The sequence below is a fragment of the Prinia subflava genome, chromosome 8, assembly GCF_021018805.1.
Source record: "Prinia subflava isolate CZ2003 ecotype Zambia chromosome 8, Cam_Psub_1.2, whole genome shotgun sequence".
Classification (NCBI taxonomy): Eukaryota; Metazoa; Chordata; class Aves; order Passeriformes; family Cisticolidae; genus Prinia; species Prinia subflava.
Window position 1 is genome coordinate 20,378,268 of NC_086254.1, and position 20,027 is coordinate 20,398,294.

At 51.9% G+C, this 20,027-nt stretch overlaps 1 protein-coding gene across 2 annotated transcripts in view; it reads right to left on the reverse strand.

Annotated features, from left to right (window-relative positions):
* Positions 1 to 3,144: 3,144 nt before the first annotated feature.
* NSF (N-ethylmaleimide sensitive factor, vesicle fusing ATPase) overlaps positions 3,145 to 20,027 on the reverse strand; it is a 77,205-nt gene continuing 60,322 nt past the window's right edge. The window contains exons 18-21 of one of the 2 annotated variants that reach the window (XM_063403911.1): positions 12,938 to 13,072; positions 12,020 to 12,133; positions 5,184 to 5,239; positions 3,145 to 4,619 (exon numbers count right to left, since the gene is read on the reverse strand). In XM_063403911.1, the coding sequence (XP_063259981.1) occupies positions 4,601 to 4,619; positions 5,184 to 5,239; positions 12,020 to 12,133; positions 12,938 to 13,072 (324 nt within the window). In that variant the 3' untranslated portion in view covers positions 3,145 to 4,600. Of the gene's footprint in view, positions 4,820 to 5,183; positions 5,240 to 12,019; positions 12,134 to 12,937; positions 13,073 to 20,027 lie in introns of both variants that reach the window. The other variant, XM_063403912.1, reaches the window with a different exon arrangement.

The following is a 20,027-nucleotide window of genomic DNA, read 5'->3' on the forward strand; positions in this document are numbered from 1 at the left end:
GGTGCCAGTATAAGCAGCTGGTGAAAGATTTGGAAATGGATTTTTCACAGTGAAGCTCCCCCAGCTGCTGCTGTCCTGGTCTCAGCAGATGCAGTGGGGAGAGGAAAGGAGTCCCCACACCAGCCCAGCTCCCTCCGTCCTGCTCCAAGGTGATGTTGGAGATCCAAACCTCTCTGAGCACACAAACAGAGCCCACGGGTGGTCTCCCCTCCCATCTGCCCTCTCTGCTCCCCACAGTCCCACATCTCCCACAATCTCCCAAGGAGCACGTCAGGAAGGCAGAGAGCAGAGCTGACCCTGTGGCACCTGGCCCAGGACAAGAGCAGGGCACAGGGCACTGCTGTCACCTCGTACAGGCGACAGCATCGTCCCAGCCGCCTCCTCACCGTGCAGCTGCCCAGGAGAGGATTTTAAGGATTGGGGCAGCACCTATTGACTAAGCATTCCCTAACATGACTTTACATCCCAGAGGGAGCTCAGGGATCTCTCTGGGGATGGGTTACCTGCCAGGTGAGCTGCTGCACCAGTTCTGAACATGAAAGATTCCAGGGAGAGGAAAAATCTCTGTCCCAGCCTCCTGGTCAGCCTTCCCAGCAGACAGCTGTGGTCCCACAGCACAGACCCTTCCCCTCCCACGGGCTGCCAGCAATCATCCAGGAGGTTCCCAGGCATGGAGGATCTGTGCCATGAGCACCCCTCACATCCCACGGCCCATCCCAGTGCAGCAGCACCACTGTTTGTCCCCAGGCCATCCCCCCATCCCTGAGCACATCCCCTCTCCCTGGCTTTACCTTCCCCAGGCGTACTGACCCCTGGAATTATAAAATAAACACTCCCTCTGTCCTGGTGGGCTCCAGGACCAGCAGCCACGTTCAAACACCCCCCAGCCAGTGAATTCCAGGGGCTGTGGCTGCTGCTCCACTCCCTCCTTCCCTGGGAATGAGCAGCCCCTGGAGCTGCACAGAGCAATAAAGGGTGAGAGACCCCTGGCAGGGAGCAGGGCCCCCGCTCCCTCCCCTGCAGAGCATCAGGACGAGCTCCAGACCCTCCTTCAGAGGAGCCTTTGCTCCCGAAAATTAAAATCCCAGAGAGCTCCACAAACCTCCCCAGCCGGAGCCACGCCGTCCTCTGATATGCATCTATTTAAAGTATATATTAAATCCCATGTCTGGAAAGACTCCCAGTACCCGACTTTAAACAAAATCCCTTCTTTGTTTGTTTTTTAATCAAGAAAAGGTATTTAATATTAAATAGAACATTTATTGCCTTGTAATTATTTTACTGTAGCCAGGTATTCTAGCACTGAATGGAAGATCTTTTTCCATCAATCTGCTGTATCCAAAGTTTTGTATAAAGTTGTAGAGGTCGATTTTTTTTTATTTTATATTCAGAAAATTTCTCTTTTTATAAGCATTATTTATTATACAATGTATATACTTGAGTTAACTAAGATTATATATTATATAAATATATATATTTGGAGAAAAATATATTTCAACTTCCATTTTTTGTGGTACATCATTAAAGAAAAGGTAAAAAATTTAAAAATATGCACTTGCCAGCTTGTGTGGTTTGGCTCAGAGGGTCCTGCTGAACAGCTACAGAGCAGTGGGTCATGACCCAGCCACAGATCCACGGAATCCCAGAATGGCCTGGGTTGGAAGGGACCTTAAGGGTCACATAGATCCATTTCCCTGGCATGGGCAGGGGTCTCTGTTACAGGAATCAAGACAACGATGGCAAAAAGAAGAGATTTTCCAGCTGAATGCTGAGATTTTGATTCAGGGAGTGCCAGGGCACAGTGTGCACAACTGAGATTCAGCACAGAATCATGGAACTCTTCGGGTTGGAAAAGACCTTTAAGATCATTGAGTGCAACCATTTCCTGCACTGCCAAGGCCACCACTGACCCCTGTCCCCAAGTGCCACACCCACACAGCTTTTAAATCCCGCAGGGATGGGGACTCCACCACTGCCCTGGGCAGCTGTGACAGGGAATAAATTTTCCTAAAATCCCATCTAAACCTCCCCTGGCCCAGCCTGAGGGCATTTCCTCTCCTCCTGACCCCTGGGAGCAGAGCCTGGCTGCCCTGGGTGCACCCTCCTGCCAGGGGCTTGTGCAGAGCCAGATTAAATTAAGCAATGGATCAAAAGAGGCTTCAGACTTTGTACACTCCCCACATGTACTCACAGGCTGCCTCTGAATCACCTTCCAATGCTTTGGACAGACCAAGGTCCAAATTTCCTCATATAAAAACCTCTTCTCCTGTCCATGAATAATTCTGTGGTGTTTCTGCAGCATCCCCCTTGCATTAGGAAAGCTTTTAAGTGCACGCAATTTTCCACTGCACTGGCCTCAATGTACCTGTCTGAAGGGCAAAATAAATATAGAATCACTCAGTATTCTTGCCCTGATCCCCAAATTACACACAAAGCCACCCCGTGGATCCACGTGCGTGGACAGGGTGTCCCTGCTGCTGCCATCACCACTGGCATGTCCCACCCAACCAGAGAACCTGGCCCAGGAGGGTTCTGGGCTTCACAGCTCTGGGGGTGAAGCTCTCTCTGCCTGTCCCAAACCTTCCTCCACCCCACACTGTGCCCCTAAAACCCATCCCAGCACTTTCAAACCTGCCTCTGGGCAACAACTCCATTTCAGGGAGACATTTCTGGGAAGTTCAAGGTGAAACACGGTAAGGAAGGGGGTGAAGATTTTGGCCCTTACACTGAAATCAGTTTTGTGTATTTATTATACATTTAAAGCCACTCTGCCAGGAGGAGCCATGGAGAACACACAGGTGGTGGGAAGGTGCTGCCCTTCCCTTGTGCCACCTGCAGGAAACGTCTCAGATGAAGATCCTGGAAGGGAGGTTGGAATGGGTCACACCCAGCAGCCCACCCTGCTTTTCCAGTCCTCCCCAGGTGGGGGTACCCCCACCCCCCACACACAGACACACCTGGGGCCTCCTCAGCACTGCAGGACCCCACAGCTCCAGAACAGGCTGGACCAGACTCCTCTCACTAATTTCTGTGAGAGGAGTGAGAGGGGTAAATTCAATCCATCCACATCAGGCACACGCTGAGCAGCCCAGGGGCAGCTCTGCTCCTCACACACACCAGCACCAGACACAGATGGCACCCAGGTCATCACAAGGAGTTGTGCTTTTATTGAATCCATTGAGTGTGCAATTAAACCAGATATTTATTCATCAATATAGCTCTGGACACGGACACGATAAGGTTTACATCATTTACTCTGAAATATAAGTTACTGTGTGCTGCTGTCCCTCGGACTGGCAGAGGGAAGGGAGGAACAAATAAATTCACAAGATCATACACAAAATGAGAGGGAACCACCACTGGGACTCACAACAGCATCACAACACAACAGCACTGCCAGAGGAGCAGAGTGGAGTGGCTGAAACACCCCAACTGCTGTGAGCACACTGAGGACAACAGGACCTCCAGCTCGGCCTGGAAGGACGTGGGGCACCCTCCTTCCCTGGGAACACCCCTCTGGATACCACTGCTAGCCCTTACAGTGGGTCTGCTCAAGTTCAGGAAGCTACACTGACTAAGATCTGCTAAATGGCTTTGATTTCATGCCCCACCACACTGAGGTAAGTTCCAGTAACTTTATGGAAGGAGTGGAGCCCAGGGGGAGCAGCCTGAGGCCACCAGGGACAGCATCCCTGAGGCCACAGGACTACAGGAGGGAGCACGGAGCAAGGTTTGATACATTCCTTTGTTTCAGTGCAAAAACATGGCAATACACATCTCGTGCACCTGCAGAGCTTGGCTTCCTCTCTGTCTCTAAGGAGGAATTTCAACCTTTGGTAACATGGCAGGAAAAAGGGATAAAATGAGGCTGGAGGATACCAAAGCTGCCAACTACAGGAACTCAGGAAGAGCTGGAGGCTGGAACCAGCATCTCTAAAACTGTTGTTGAATTAAGATTTGACGCCTTAAATACTGGATTTGGAAATTTCCTCTACCCTGATCAACACTTCCCTGCCCTCTTCCAGTCCCCAGTGCCACCAGCAGCATCCCATCAGACCCCAAAATACCTGGATATAAATGAAGGGGTGCAGCATCCAGGCACTCCTGGAGCTGGACTCCCACGGGCACTGTCTGTGGGGCGGGGGTCTGGCTCAGAGTTCAGTCAGGGGTGGGGTGACACCACAGGAAAACAGGGTGACACCACCTCCACCTGCCCAGGGTAGGACAGAGCAGTGCTTCAACATCCCTCCACCAGACTGGAAGCCAGGATCTCCTTCCTGCTGTAGGAATGCTGGACACAAGTGAGGGTCAGCCCCAAACCTCTCAGGACATTCCCCCCTGCTCACCCCAAAACGCAGCCTGGCTGCACAGAGACAGAAGCACAGTGTTCTAGGAGACACTTCCACATGACATCAGAATATCAAAGACAAAGAATAAAGGTACTGTATTGCACTACACATGCAGGTTCCACATGGGGCTCTGGGGATCAGGGGAGCATTTCACTTTGTCCAGTGTGTTGAGCACAGAAGAGTAAAGATCCCAGTGTTTGTTCTCCAGGTTGGTCACTTTTCCAGCTGTTGATCTTGCACTTGGTCCACCTTCAGTCTAGGGTAGGGACTCTTGCAAAAGAAGCCAAATCCATCAGGAAAGCATCATGCACATGTATAAAGCATCAAGCACACACTGGAACCCACTCACATGTAGCCAGGATAGATAGTGGTGTGAGTTTCCCCAGCACAGGTACTGCCCTACATGTATTAGAAAGTCATTCTCTAGGAGATGCCACTGTCCCACTGGGCTCAACTACTCCCTGTGGCACCTATGGGGAAAGAGTAGGACATCCTTCTCTCAGACAGGAGACACAAGAAACCAAACTTCCAGATTTTAGATAAACAGCTGGATTTTAACTCAAGCAGAATCTCTGTTGATTTACTTTAGTTAAAGAAAGTTAAATTTTGGCCCAGTATCTCATGAACACTTTAAAAGTCAAGAGTGAACTCAGAAAAGCAGAGAATTCAGACATGCAGGTTCCCAAACCTTCAGGACCTCCCCCCTCCCGAACTGATCTGATACAGCTCTGACAATACAGAGGGGCCAACAATGAGAGCAGATAAACCCTCAGAGCAGCTCAATTCTGAGCAGAAAAGAGAATTGAAACACTGCTCTAAAATAAAAGTACTTACGTTCCTTCTTCTCTCAGAAGAGCCAAGAACTTCTTCACTCGATACTCAGGATCCATCTAAACACCAACCAAAAGAGATCCCCGTTAGTGCCAGGCAATCCTTCAAGCAGCCAAAAAGGAAAGCACAGAATCATGGAATGTCCTGAGTCAGACAGGACTCACAAGGATCATGGAGTCCCACCCCTGGCCCTGCACAGACACCCCAACAATCCCAGCCTGCATCCCCGGGAGCTCCTGGAGCTCTAGCAGCCTCAGGGCCAGAATCATTCCCTGGGGAGCCTTGGCAGTGCCAGCACCCTCTGGGAGAAGAACCTTTCTCTGAGATCCAACCTAAACCCCCCTGACACAGCTCCAGCCATTCCCTGGGTCCTGTTCCTGTCACAGACAGGAGAATTTGGCCCACAAAGGCTGCTGGAGCTGTTTGCTTTGCCTGAACACTGGCCTGAGCAGGGCCCAGCCTGGCTGTGCAGGAGTTCTGGAGCTGCCAGGGCAGGCACAGCCCTGCACCACAGGAAAAGGTGACTGGCACAGGCTGTGTGTGCTCACAGGGCAGCAGATGGAGCACACACAGGCTCTGTTTCCATGGCACCTCACACCCACACCCTGCTGCCAATTCCAGCCAGCCCCACTCCAAGTCTGCTTCCATCCACCCCTTCCCAGAACTGGGGCAGCAAATGAAACAGGAGAAAAGGGACTGAGGATGTTCTGAGTGCTCCTTTCCCCCCAGAGGAGCAGCAGCACCAGGGCAGGGCAGGGGCAGCAAAACCTGAGCCAGCACAAGGCTCCAGAATGGGCAGCCCCAACGAGTGCTGTGGATCCATCAACAGGAACAGCTCCAGGGAGCAGCCCTGCCTCCCCCAGGACAGGGACAACAGGGATGGGGACAAGGACACCAGGGAAGGACTGCTCAGGAGACACTCAAGCTGCCACTGGAGGACAGCAGCTGTAGCTGGATCTGTGCCCTGTGCTGGTGCACAGGATTGCCGATCCTCTCATGGAGTGACTCCAGGGAAATCTTCCTTAGATTTGCACCAAAATACAGTGAGAACCATAAACATCTGGAAATCAGAGGCTGCTGGTTCTCAGAATCTTGGTCTTGTATTCCAAAAGTTCTTGTGTCCTATAAACTCCAACCTGTGCTCCCTCTGCAAATTCCATCACCAACCTGTATCTTCACCACGCTGTGACAGTACAGGGGATTCACCGTGGGAACACCCAGAAATGGATCTGTGAAGTCACCTGGTGTGGGATTCCCAGCCCCATCACCCACTTGGCAGTACACAGGAAAGCCTCTACTTAAAGCATAAAACTGGGGCTCATCCTTGGACTGGGGAAGCCAAGTGTCAGCCTGTGCCTTCTCACCAGTGAGGCCAGATGTAGGTCTGGAAGTTCTACATCACATCTCATTTTACATCCCTAAAGGAAAATTTCTTCCCATTCTAGATGTGAAGAAGCCATCTATTTAAAATTCTGACTGCTGCAGTGGAGGGCAATACAAATGCCTTCAAAAACAGCTCAGAAGAAAATAAATCCTAAACCAAAAAGAGTGTCCCCAGCAATGTGGGAGAGAAAGAGCCGGCAAGAATTTCTCCTTTGTGCTAAGAAAAGCCTAAAAATGTAAAACTTCCCATGGCTGTGAGATAGGAGAGCAAGGCCAGTTCCTCAGTACCAACTGCTGAGCTACTTTTAGATCAGAAAAATAAATTCACTGAAACAAGAAGATTTAGAGGAACTTCCTGAGGCTCCCTGGGCATTTCATTTGGGGTTTAAGCAGCAAAGAACACTGGCAGCAGTCAGGCTCCAGGAAGGGAAGGTGAACGCCCCCCAATAGAGTGTTTGGAATGTGAAATACCCAGGGACTGAGAGGAACTGTGGTACCACCAAACAGGAGACCATAGAGAGGGTGTCTGCAGGGTCCCTCCAGCCTAAATCCTCTCCACAACCTCTCCCAGCTGACACCTGGCTACAAGGAAAAGCTCACCTGTCACTGTGCCATTTCTGTGGGGGATGTGGCACTTGGGGACACGGTCAGTGGTGCCCTTGGCAGCACTGAGGGAACACTTAGGGGGCTCTTCCCTCCTCAGTGACTCTGTGCTTCTGTCAGAAAGGCTGAAGGCAGCTGGCACAGGAGCACGTGCACATGAACCCCAAACTCTGATTGCCTGGACATCGCCTTCCTCTGGGGCCATCCACAGGTTCAGTTCACCCACCAGAGCCAGCATGGGCCCCTCCCCTGGCAAAGGGTCCCGAGTCTGCCCCACCCAAGGGGCTCTGCCCTGACCCTGTGGCTGACCCTGCTGAAGCAGGACTGATCAGAGAACAGCCTGGGGGGTGGGACTCATGGGGAAGGATCATCCAGCCCAGCTCCTGGCCGGGCACAGACACCCCAACAATCCCACCCTGGACATCCCTGAGAGCCCTGGTGGCCTCGGGGCTGTGCCCATTCCCTGGTCAGTGCCAGCACATGAGACCCTCAGGTGCACTGACCTTGCTTCTGCCACAGTCCCATGACAACTCCCCCATCTCCCTTCCTGTATTTCTCACTGTTTCTGGAGTGGCAAGTGCTGGGTAAAGCCTGAGCCCAGCTCCAGGTGGGCCCACAAACAAGGTGTCATCTCCACACCAAACCCCATGGACTGAACAGTGCCAAACAGCAGTGCCCAAGGAGCTGGGCTCAGGGGCAGAGTCCCTGTGTGCCCACGTGCCAGGTGCCCACCTGGGAGCCAACATTCCTGAACTCCTCAGTGGCCCACGGGACTGGGGCCAGGCACACCCTGAGCCTGCAGGTGAGCTGGGGTCAGGAGGGGGGAGTCCTGCACTGCTGGTGCTGCTGCCACTCGGGCAGCCTCAGCTGGGGGCACATCCAGCCCCACACACCCCTCATGCAGCCCGGAGAAGGGAAATGCCAGCTGCTCCCTGGGCAGGGACATCCCCACACCCAGCACAGGCTGGGGACAGCTGCCTGGAAAGGGACTTCTCAGACAGACACAGGGAGTGTTTGTAGATACCATACTGAACATGTCTCCTTCTGAAAGGGCTTCTTCAGAGCACATGCTGAGGTGAAACCTCAGGAAACCATGGGAAGTCATCAGAACCAGGAAATAACAAAGGTCCAAAGAGTTCTGCTAAAAACCTAACATAGCTTGACACAGTTAGACAAATCTCTTCTTTTCATCCTTAGAAAATCTGTTCTGAAGCCACCAGCTGGAATTCAAACTTGCCAAAGCCAGTGCTCTGTCCCCCAAATGGAAAACGCTGCTTCCCACCCCTCTCCACCTGGACACCATGGACACTGTGTCCATAACCTGCACTGGCTCCTGGGGAGACACAGCACTGACCTGCACACACAGCACCTTGTCCAAAAGATTATAGCTGGCAGCTGAAAGGCTACAAAGACTCAAACTTGTTCAAATTTCATATTAAAAATGCAGGCACAAACCCCAGAGGCCGATCTGCCCGGGAAGGAGCAGAAGATGGAGTCAGTGGAGCACAGAGGAAGCAGGTTCAGGACTCCTGGACACACCTCTGGTGCTCTGGGAAACAGCAAATGCTGCTGCCCAACTGGGGGAATGATTTTCTGGAACAGCAGTGTGGGGACTGACCCTGTGACAGAGCTCAGAGAGGTGACAAGAATATGGACCTTCCTCCCTGGGTAGTGCAGCATCCCCAGGACATCCAGGACCCCTCAAGAAACAAAGGAACTGAAGGGAGGTTGTTGATCTCCAGTGCAGAGAAGGAGATCCTCCACCAGGATGAGCCCCCAGTGCTCCTGAAAGCCCGCCATGAACCCCAAACCTTCAGCAGGTCCAGGTACAGTGTTTGGTTTGAAATAAAGCAGGCAATATCATATGGTGATCTTTCAAAGTTAAGATACATTAAAGACAAGCAGCTTAGATTAAGTTTTATTTCTGCTGATTAAGCTTTATTTGCACTAAACAGAAGTTACCAAATGAGGAAACCCTGGAGGTGCCAGGAGGGGCTTTCTGGAACACTGCCTGCCTCATCCAGGCTCAGGAGAGAGACCTGGGCTTTGGGAGTGCTGCCAGCAAGGTCCAAGAGCAACAACACAGGCTGGGAGGGGAGGCAGGAGGAACCAGCCCCCAGCTATGGAGAGAGCACCCAGCAGCACCCAGGGCAGGGTGAAGCCAGTGTGGGACCCAAGAGCACTGGAGGTGGCCCTGCACTGCAGCCAAGGCCACTGCAAACACTTGTGGATTCACATGGCAAATGCTGAGTGTATCCAGGGATCAAAGGCTTCGTTTGAACAAGAACAGAATCCTTCCAGGATACCCAGTGTACACAAATGACCAAAGTATGTGACACAAAACACAAGCAGCTGGACATTAAAGAAAGCCAAGAACAGCAATAACAGGGTTTGGGGGAAATTAGGCTGCCAGAAAGTGTGGGGTTACACAGCTCATAAACAAGGTGACAATTCACCCAGGGCACCAGAGCAGTTCAGGTATCCCAAGAAAGAATTTTGATACTGAGGGTCTGGTTCAGTGTGAGTTTAGTCTGAAACATTTAGTCTGAATTTGACCAGCTCAGGAATCCCTGTAGAGAGCTGAAAGTGGGGTCACTGCTTTAACAAACCAAAACCCAGCATTAGATTCAGAGGAAGACACTATGTGCACATTTTAAATAAAGAATTCCTGGGATCTAATCATCTGAGTTCTGAGAAATTTCATCCATCACTTGGAATTCTTACGTGATTTCAGACTGAAATCTTCTAAAAAGCTGTGCTACAACTCAGTGGAAACAAGATCCAAGCTGGATTTCTCATCTGGGGCAATTGTGCTTTCCTGTGAGAGCCTGGCAGAGCCCAGCTCAGTGTGGCTTCAGTGCCCTCAGAGCCCAGCTCTGCTCACTGAGCCTGCACTGCTCTCCTGTATTTATAGCATTCAGCAGATGGAGTCATGGAAACACCTCAGACCTTTTGGAAAAGAGCTGGTTCATATTTAGCTGCCATATGCTGTTACCTCTGCTATTACACAACCACCTGAAGGCAGTGCCAGAGCAGGAACCACCCTGCTGCCAGCCCTGCACAGGCACCAAAGGGACACCCCCAGTGGCTCTAGGGACAGTGGCAGCAGCTCATGTTTGATGTTCCCTGTGAGAAAGGGCTCAGTCCCAGCTCTGCCTGCTCCCAGCCTTGCTGGTGCTGGACTCACCTACACAGAATGGTCTGCTGAGAAAAACTAACACCAGGAGCAGTTTGGCTGCACAGCCTCGGGCAGAGTGAGGGCTCTGTGTCACAGAATCATGGAACATCCTCAGTGCGACAGGGAATATCCAGTTCCACCCCTGGCCCTGCACAGACCCCCCAACAACCCCATCCTGAGCATCCCTGGCAGTGCTGTGCAAACACTCCTGGAGCTCTGGACCATTCCCTGGGGAGCCTGGGCAGTGCCAGCACCCTCTGGGGAAGAACCTTTCCCTGAGATCCAACCTAAACCTGCCCTGGCTCCAGCTCCAGCCATTCCCTGGGTCCTGTTCCTGTCACAGAGCAGAGACTGGAGCTGCCCCTCAGGAGGAGCTGCAGCCCCACTGAGCTCTGCCCTCAGCCTCCTCTGCTCCAGCTGAACAAGTGACCTCAGCTGCTTCTCCTATGGCTTCACCTCCACACTCTTCACCATCTTCAGGTCCCTCCTGTGGACACTCTCTAATTCCTTTCCATCCCTGTGATATTGTGGTGCCCAGAACTGCCCCCCAGGAGTGGAGCAGGCACAAGGGCCAGGCTGGGAACAGGGCTGGGGTCACCATTCCCACCCATCTCCCAACTCAGAACTGCCCCTGATTTACAGAACCTTCAGCTTTGCAAACAGCCAGCCCTTCAGGAGAAAGGAGCACAAGAACACATCCTGTGTCAGAAGAAGGGAGCCATTGTCAGGGCTCAGGGAACAGGAGCACAGCAGAGCCCGGCAGCCCCTGAAGGGCAGCACCCCTTAAATACATTTAATACATGTGAGCAATGACTTACTGACTTGCCTGTAGGTATGGAATTAAAAGCCAAGGAAGAAGAGGAAAAAGTAATCTAGATAAATGACTTTATTCCCTGAGGTGACATCCAGTCAGAGCATATCCTTAGCACTGAGCAAGTTTTAACAGCATTGTGAAGAGTGAACAGAGGGGTACACGACTCGCCTGCTCTGAACTACAAGTCTCTTCACTTCTGCCCTGCCTCTGCGAGGAAGATCTGAGGACAGTTCACTCAGCTGCACTAAATCCATTTGATGTGAGCAGGGGGGGCTGGGGGAGCACTGGGATGTCAGGGGAGGATTAGGGCTGCACCCTCAGCCCTTGTCAGCATGAGCACGAGCTTGCTGGCTGGCTCCAGGCATGGGTGCTGCTGCGGGGGAGGGCTCAGAGCTGCATAGTTCTACCCTCTGCAATTATTTTCTTTAAAGTGCTGAAAGTGGAAAATAAAGAGAAGAGCAGCTGAACAGCCTGACAGATTTATCTTCTTCAGGGAAAGAGCACATACACCTGCACAGGCATCTTCTTCTTTTAAAAAAAAAACCCTGAGATGATTGCTATCTGCAATCTTAACATGCTGGGTGGAGAGAAGAAATTCCATGAAAGGTGAGTTAATCCAACCCCTCCCATAGCCAGATGCTCTGAAGTGCAGCTCTGAACAGCCCATGGGCACGGGAGGATTTAAAGATCTCTGTGGACCAAGATGTGGTGATTTCTTTGTTCTGAAAATTTCCCCTCACTGCAGCTCTTTTCCCAATTACACCAACGGGAAGGCTCCCACCCACAGCAGGGGTCTGCAGAGAAGGGAACCTCCAGGGCAGCTCCAGGACCGCAGTCCTTGCTCCCCAGAACCATTCCTACCTGTAAGGACATTTCTATCAGCATCAGCAGCTTCTTGATCCCGATCCAGACAGGCTTCCCTTTGACGTTCTGTGCGATCGTGCTGCGCTCCTTGTCTTTGAAGTTACCCAGGAGCTGGGGGAAAATCATTTTATAAAATCAACAACAGGAGACTGAGAGTAGGAATAATGGAACCTACCTTGGGAGAAGGGGAATGGGAAGCTAGAAGCATTTACTAGCTGAGAAGGAAAATTTGTAGCAATGTATCTTAGACAAGGCAAAACGATTTCTTTAAATCTTTAATTTCCTAATAGTTTTTCCCATAACATCCCTTATCCAACAGTCAGTGCTGTGCTTTTATGCTGCACTCCAGGTCTTCTCCAGATCAGGGTCTACAAGGAAACAATGGGTGAAGCCACAGGAAGTTTCCACACCTGCTGCAGGAGTGTTTGTGTCTTTCAGGCTTCACCACTGCGACAAGTTTGCCAATGGCACCAAAGATTTGCCTGTTCAGTTTATTTAACAGCCTTCAGTACTCACTACAGCTCCCACTGTGGCACAGAATAAGGAGACACTGAAGGCAGGAATTTATAAGGAACTTATAAATTCCTCAGCACCAAACACCCTCAGCTGATGCTGTTCCAATTCAGCAGAGCTCAGCACCCTCCAGGCACACTCAGTTTAAGTGTCCCAATTATATTTATTACCCACTTCCATGCCCTTGGAATGTTTCAATCCAGACCACAAACCTTTCCCCAGCCCTGCTGTTCTATAATTTTGCCTTAATTTAATTCATGAAAAAGCAAATTGAAAAGCCTCAGAACTATGCTATGTTATGACACGACGTCAAGTGGGACGGTGTTACCAGACACAGCTACTGCAAAATCCCTCATTTCCAGCAGATTTTGAGTCTTTTGTCATTCTGGAACTTTTCCTCACCTCTAAAGCCTCCATGAGCTGCTCCCCCGTGGCAATGTTGGGCACATGGATGGTGGTGCTGAAGGCATTCAGCATCTCCATCTCCTGCAGGACGTCCTTGCGGCTCGTGGTGCCGATGATCAGGAGCTTGCGGCCCTGGGAGTGAGAGTCAGGAAAGGAGAAACTGCAGAGAACCAGCCTGGGCAAGGTTCAGCTAAGCACAAATGATAAATGAGAAACGGCCATTTAAAAACCCACTTCAAACAAAATTAATAGGATTAAATCTGTCAGTAATTGAAGTCGCCAACAGCAGCCACAGGAGACCAGGATCAGCTCTCGGAGCAATGCCACCAACAGGGTCCAAGGATTGTGGTGCACAAAGCCCCACCACACTCGCAGCTCCTCCTGAACCCATCATTATAAATAGCTGGATCCTCATTAAATTTAAAAGCCTGAGCAAACTCCCACTCGCAAAAGCTGAATTACAAATGACTTCTCAGGGGAACAAGGAGAATGTCTTTAGGAATCTGGGGGTACAGTGAATTCCCTGCTCCTGCACAGGCAGTTCCAGCGGATTTCCAGCTCAGGCTCTTGAGCAGAGGCTGCTGTGAGTCCCTGAGCTCCTCCTGCAGCTGTACAGGACAGCCCCACTCCAGCAGCCTTTCATTCCCAAACCTGAGAGCAACCCCGAGCCAGCCCAGGCAATAACAGGGTTTATGAATAATAGAGCAAGTTGTGGAAAACATCAGCTGCAAATGCAAATCCACTGCTGTTTGTTCACCCTTTCCACTGCTGTTTGAGTTTCCCTGTGCAAGGTTTGGACACTGATCAATACTGGCTGATGGAAGGAGCTGCTGGGATTGTCAGGCAGGATCATCAGTCCCTTTTCTGTCCCAGTACACAGGGAGCCCCTGGGCTGGGAGGGGTCTGGCTGGCCAAGGACCCCCCTCTTTTGCTGTACAAGAAGTTTGGCTGAGGCTCCAGGAGTGAAGTGAATGTCCCGTGCCCACTCAGAGGGTGCTGGGCACTGCCCAGGCTCCCCAGAGCTCCAGGAGTGTTTGGGCAGCGCTGCCAGGGATGCTCAGGGTGGGGGTTTTGGGGTCTCTGTGCAGGGCCAGGGGCTGGATTTGATGATCCTGGGGGGTCCCTTCCCACTCAGGATATTCTCTGATTCTGTACAAATTCCATATTTCAACTTCATGATGCAAAATTTCATCATTATAAAAACAAAACCCCGAAAATTTTTCCCAGCATGAATCCTGTAAGTGCTTGGCATTCCCTTGAGAGAGGATGAAAACTTATTTAACACACCCTGGATGCACAGTGCATCTTCACAGGGTCTGCTCTTCCCCTGCACTCACTGAACACATTCTGCTCTGCTCCAGGTGTTGGACACCTGGAACGATCCTGAACTGGGAATAAGCTCAAGTGCTCACTCCAATTTGCGTTTAGTCCAAGAGAACAAAAGGAAAGAATATCAGGCAGGGGGGACCAGAGCATGTCCCAGATCAGCAGTGTCACACAGGGGACACTGTGCTGCCCCTCGTGTGTGAATCCCTGTCTGCAGCTCAGGAGGCACCACAGCACCCCTCAGCCACCTCTTTGGAAAAGGAAAATGGGAAAAACAGCCAGTTCCTGAACTGAAAATGCTGGATTAGAACTGCAGTGGGAGCAGTTAATGGGATGTTTCAGGGCTGAGTGTCCAACACTGCCTGCAGGTCACCTGGGGAAGGGGACAGTGTCCTCAGGAAGCAGCAACACAGCCATCCCATGGCACTTCTGCCCCATTCCATAGGTGCTGCTCCCACCACGCCCTGCACAGCCACAGCTTTACAACTACACAGGATTCACTTCCTTTTTGATGGTCCAGCAAGGCCAGGAAAATATTACAGCATTTTATAAGTTCGAGCCACATCAGGAAGATGTGGCTGGCAAAGGTGAAAACCCAACACACTCAGTGGAGAGAAAGGGAATGGAGTTTGATCCTCACTCCCACAGAAACTCAAGAAGCCACACTGGATGCCCATTTCAATGGAACCATGGAATGGTTTGGGTTGGAAGGGACCCCAAGACCACCTTGTTCCACGCCCTGCCATGGACAGGGACACCTCCCAGCAGACATTTCCAGCTAAAGCACTGCACAGACCAAGAGGATTAAGTGATGCTCAGCAGCAGAAAAGCTTTTAGCCTGCACAAAGACAAAATTCCAGCAGCTTTCCACTACGGAAAGGATTGGTAAAACAGGGTGTAAACACTGGCCTGAAAGCAGTGTGAGATGAGGCCCCAGAGCACCTGAACCACGTCCTGCTCCTGAGCTCACAGCTGTGGCACAAAGAGAGACATCTGTGCCCAAGGACAGCGCTCAGAGATGCCCTCAGCCTGCTGAGATGCCCCTGGCAGGGCAGCAGAATGCTCCAGGAGCACTCAGGGATTGTCAGCAGAACTGACTGGGAACATTTCACCTCAGCTCTGCCTGCCTTTGCTTTCATTGCTCTGTATTCCCTCCCCACCCTGTCCTTGGGGAGCTCTTGTTCCTCCCGTGGTGCTGCTGTGGCTGATGCTGCAGACCCTGTAACTCAGCACAGGGCACAGCCCTGCCAGGAGAATTCCTGCTCCTTTAGCCAAGGAATCCCAACCAGCCACGCACATGCCAGGCCCAGCTGAGGCACCAGGGCACAGAGGAAGCCAAGGACGAACTCCTGACCAGAACTGAGACCTCCAAAACACAGAACAACCCCTCCCGCAAGTGCTGTACCACCCAGACCCATCTGCTTCACAAGTGGATCTCCTAAAAACTTGTTTATTACTGTATGCAACTCTCAAAATCCTGAACAGCTTGGGCAAGGGGCTGTGTTAATAACAGTTTCCCATGAACTATGAGCATTTTAGAGGGGATAAAACTGCTCAGTTGCACCCAGGCAGTGTCTGTTCCCCAAATATAGCTCCCAGCATGTGTACAGTGCCTGGCACACTGATCAGACATCAATCAAGGGATAACTACCTCAGAGTGGCTGCCTGAGGATGCTGCCTCATACATTAATGAACTCTGTGCCTGATTAAAATAAAGATGGAATTTAGCTTGGAGTTTCATCAGGAAAGGACACAGGCAGCACAGGAATGGCACCAGTGAGGGGAGTTTGACCTCCTGGCACTTCAGGTGTCCATGACTGATCCTGCTCTTGGCCTTTCCTTCCCAGCAGCCCAGATGACACATTCCTTCTCCCAGGAGAGCTGTCCACGCTCTGGACACAGCCAGGAAACATCCCCTACAGGACCAGTTCAGAGGTGGCAAACCCGGCCAGTGCCACACTGAGCCAGCTGCACCCAAACCCAGCAGGGCAGTGGGCGACTGCTGCACACACAGAAAGGTCTCTAAAGCCCTGTGACCACTGAGGAAAACCACTGGCATCAGTCCCTGGGGGAATTCTGTGGGAACACCACCTCAATCTCAGTGTGTGTGACCACTGGGACAGGTTAGAACAGGAAAAGAGCAAAACAGGATCATCATTCTGCCATGTGAATCCAGGAGTTCCTTCCTGTTTCAAATATAACTTCAAATCCATCATTTCTGAGCTGGGAGTGTTCACCTGGAGAAGGGAAGGGTCTGGGGACACCTCAGAGCCCCTTCCAGGGCCTAAAGGCGCTCCAGGAGAGCTGGGGAGGGACAGGACACAGGGAATAGCTCCCCACTGCCAGAGGGCAGGGTTATGTGGGATATTGGGATGGAATTGTTCCCTGGGAGGGTGGGCAGGCCCTGGCACAGGTGCCCAGAGCAGCTGTGGCTGCCCCTGGATCCCTGACAGTGCCCAAGGCCAGGCTGGACAGGGCTTGGAGCACCCTGGGACAGTGGAAGGTGTCCCTGCCATGGCAGGGGTGGCACTGGGTGGGCTTTGAGGTCCCTTCCAACCTAAACCATTCCATGTTTCTATGATTCTGTTTAGTCGGAGAAGTCAGAGAAAGCACCAGGGATGGTCAGAAATAGGGAATAACTTCCCTAGACAGATCCTTGGTCAAAACAGAGAGGTTTATAGAATCATAGGTGGTGTAGAGGAGATGAGGGAGAGAGACTGCTGCCTCTGATTACAGAAACCAGGGAGCACAAGAAGGAATTATCAAACATCAGATAAACTGAACCAAAGGGTGTTTGCTCTCACCAACAGCTCAGCTGGACTCAGGCAAGCACAGTGCTAAGAATGGAAAGGCTTAACAAGGTTGAAAAGCACCAGGATGAGCTCCCAGAGGGCAGATCCATCAGCAATTTTTAGATATCTCTGTTAAAATCTATTCCCAGGTCCCTGAACCACTGACGTGGTTGGGAGCTCCACAGAACAGATGGCCACTCTTCAAAAGTGCTTCAAATTTTTAACAGCTCCACCCAAAAGATCCTGATTTTTCCCTGCTTTCCTCAGAAGAAGCCATGCCTTCAACTCCCTGCCTTTAAACCTGACCCCTGGAACGCAGCCAGTGACCCCCAGCACTGATAGGGCAGGAGTCCCTCAAGCTCCTCAAACTTTCAGGCAACTCAGTACACAAGTGAGAACCCCCAGGGCAGCACTGTTTGCCCCAGGAATTACAGAGGCAGCAGGAAAAGCCATCAGACTGGAAAAGCTGCCCTCTCCCAGCTGCTCTGCACTGACACACAGGAGATCCTGGGATTTGTTCTTGTTACAGGATGGTTCAGGCTGGAAGGGGCCACAGTGCCACTCCCTGCTCCAGCAGGGTCAGCCCAGAGCACACAGCACAGGCTTCCATGTACTGCTGGAGTGGTCCCATCTTCAGAAAAAATCACTTTTTTCATCCCTAATTCCTACAGCAGCCACGGGGAGGGCAATGTGCCACACGTGCAGCCCACAGAAAATCAGGATTCAAACCAAACTTCCAAAAATCAGGCATAACATATGAGTAAATTACCAAGGAAGGAGGAACAGCTTAAGGTGATTTGGTGTCAGATTCACAACCACGGCATTTCCAGACCAGTTCTTCGATCACCAGAGATCAGACACAGGCACAGCCTTAGACCTGGATTCATCCTGTCCATTTTTAGGCAAAGTGCCCCAATCTGGAGCCCAAATCCCTCTGTGCTGACAGGGGGACAGTACAGGGGTGTGTGTCCTGCCCTTCTGCCTTCTAGAAGAGGGGTGAGCCCAGAGCTGAGCCCTCTGCTGCAGGGATTTTATCTGACTGAAGGATGTTCTCACACACATCAGAACTGTGGGACCTGAAGAAGCCACTTGAACCAGTTAAATTTTCCAGGATGGATTCCTGTACCACAGCAGCCACTCCCCAACAGGCACCACATCACTGCCCAGGGGGAACTGGAACATGACACCACTACAGACTCTGCTGTGAGCAACTGGAGCCTCTCAGCACAGGAGTGGAGTCAGTGGAGTCTCCAACTGCAGAATTTCAGCAAATCCAGCCAGCCCCAGGCAAGGGGAGCCTGAGCTCTGCTGGAACCAGGCACTGGTGACACTGAAGTGCCTCTGTCACCAGCAGCCCACTGTGCTCAGGACCCTGTACACCTTTATCCTTGTGTCTGGGGTCTTGGGAATTCCTCACATGCAAAGGGAGAAACACAATTCCCCAGGTTTGTGCACATAAAGGTAACGTCACTGGTGACTGGAATTGCTTCCAATTCACACCAAGTGACATGGAATCAGGAATGCAGCTGGGATTACATCAAACAAGGAGATTATTCCCCTGTAACTTTCATCCAGCGGCAAAAGCCTCCAGCATCCCAGTGAGAAAAGGGGCTGGGGGCTTTGGGAGCAGTGGAAGGGCAGCTCCAGAAGAGGATGGCCCTTGGAGGGGAGGGGCTGGGGGCTCTGGGAACGTGAAAGAACATCCCCAGGAGTGGGTCTCCCTTCAAGAAGGGCCGGGGGCTCTGGGAGCAGTAGAGGGGTAGCCCCAGGAGTGGGTGCTCCTTGGAGGGAAGGGGCTGAGGGCTCTGGGAACAGCAAAGGAACATCCCCAGGAGTGGGTCTCCCTTCAAGAAGGGCTGGGGGCTCTGGGGGCAACGGAAGGACATCCCCAGGTGTGAATCTCACTTTGCAAGTGGGGCTGGTGGCTCTGGGAGCAGTGGAGGGGCAGCCCCAGGAGGAGAAGTCCCTTGGAGGGAAGGGGCTGGGGGCTCTGGGAGCAGTGGAAGGGCAGTCCCAGGAGTGGGTGCCCCTTGGAGGGCACCTTGCTCAGGCAGACAGTCCCTGCCCCTGCCCAGCCCGCTGCAGCCCCGCTGGGGATGCTGAGGGTCCTTCCCTCCCGCCCAGGCCGATTGTTGGGAAGCAGCAGGGAGGCACATGTGAACCTCGGTGGGGCTGGGGAGCGCCTCCAGGCCCTGTGTGACTCTGCATGTAGATGAAGCAGCCCCGGCTTTGGGAGCTGCTGCTGCTCAGTTCTCAGGGAAGTCCTTTTCTCCCGCTCGGCTCCCTGCTGAGACAGCCCTTTTCAGCTTTTCCATCCCCCAGTCCCTGCTCCTGCACAACACAGGCAAACTTGATTGAATTAAAGACCCAAGAGAACATGGTTTATTTTCTTCTCTTCAAGGCATTTCAGAAAAGATTTTTAATTGGTTTAAAAAAAGAGATGCTGAACAAAATGCAATGGTTTTCAGTCCTCTTGAAGCAGCAGTAACAGATAGCACCATTTAACACTGCTGAGTGGAACCACAAGCAGGAGCTGTGACTGGCAATTTAAAGCAAGCTCAGAGAGGTTTCCAGTTTATTTAAAGTCTAAAGTGTTTACTCTCAAAAGAAAACCAGAACCTTCAAGTGTTTGCCCTTCCCACACCACGTTCCAGTAATCCAGCCTCCCTGGGAAGAGCGGAGCCTGGGAGGCAGCTTTCCTACGCCAGCTCCACAGAGACACGCACCTCGATGCATAATTAATAACATCTCAGCCCAGAAACGCTTCTCTTCCCCACGGAGCCTGCAGTGAGTGCAGGGAGCTGCCTGCACATCAAGAACATCCCTGCCAGTGATGTGACACCCCAGTGAATTCATAATCTGGGCCACAGCAGCGGGAGCGGCCACGCTGCATCCGTGGTGACAAGACACAGGGGTGGCTTCCCACTGCCACAGGGCAGGGAGAGATGGATGCTGGAAGGAAATTCTTC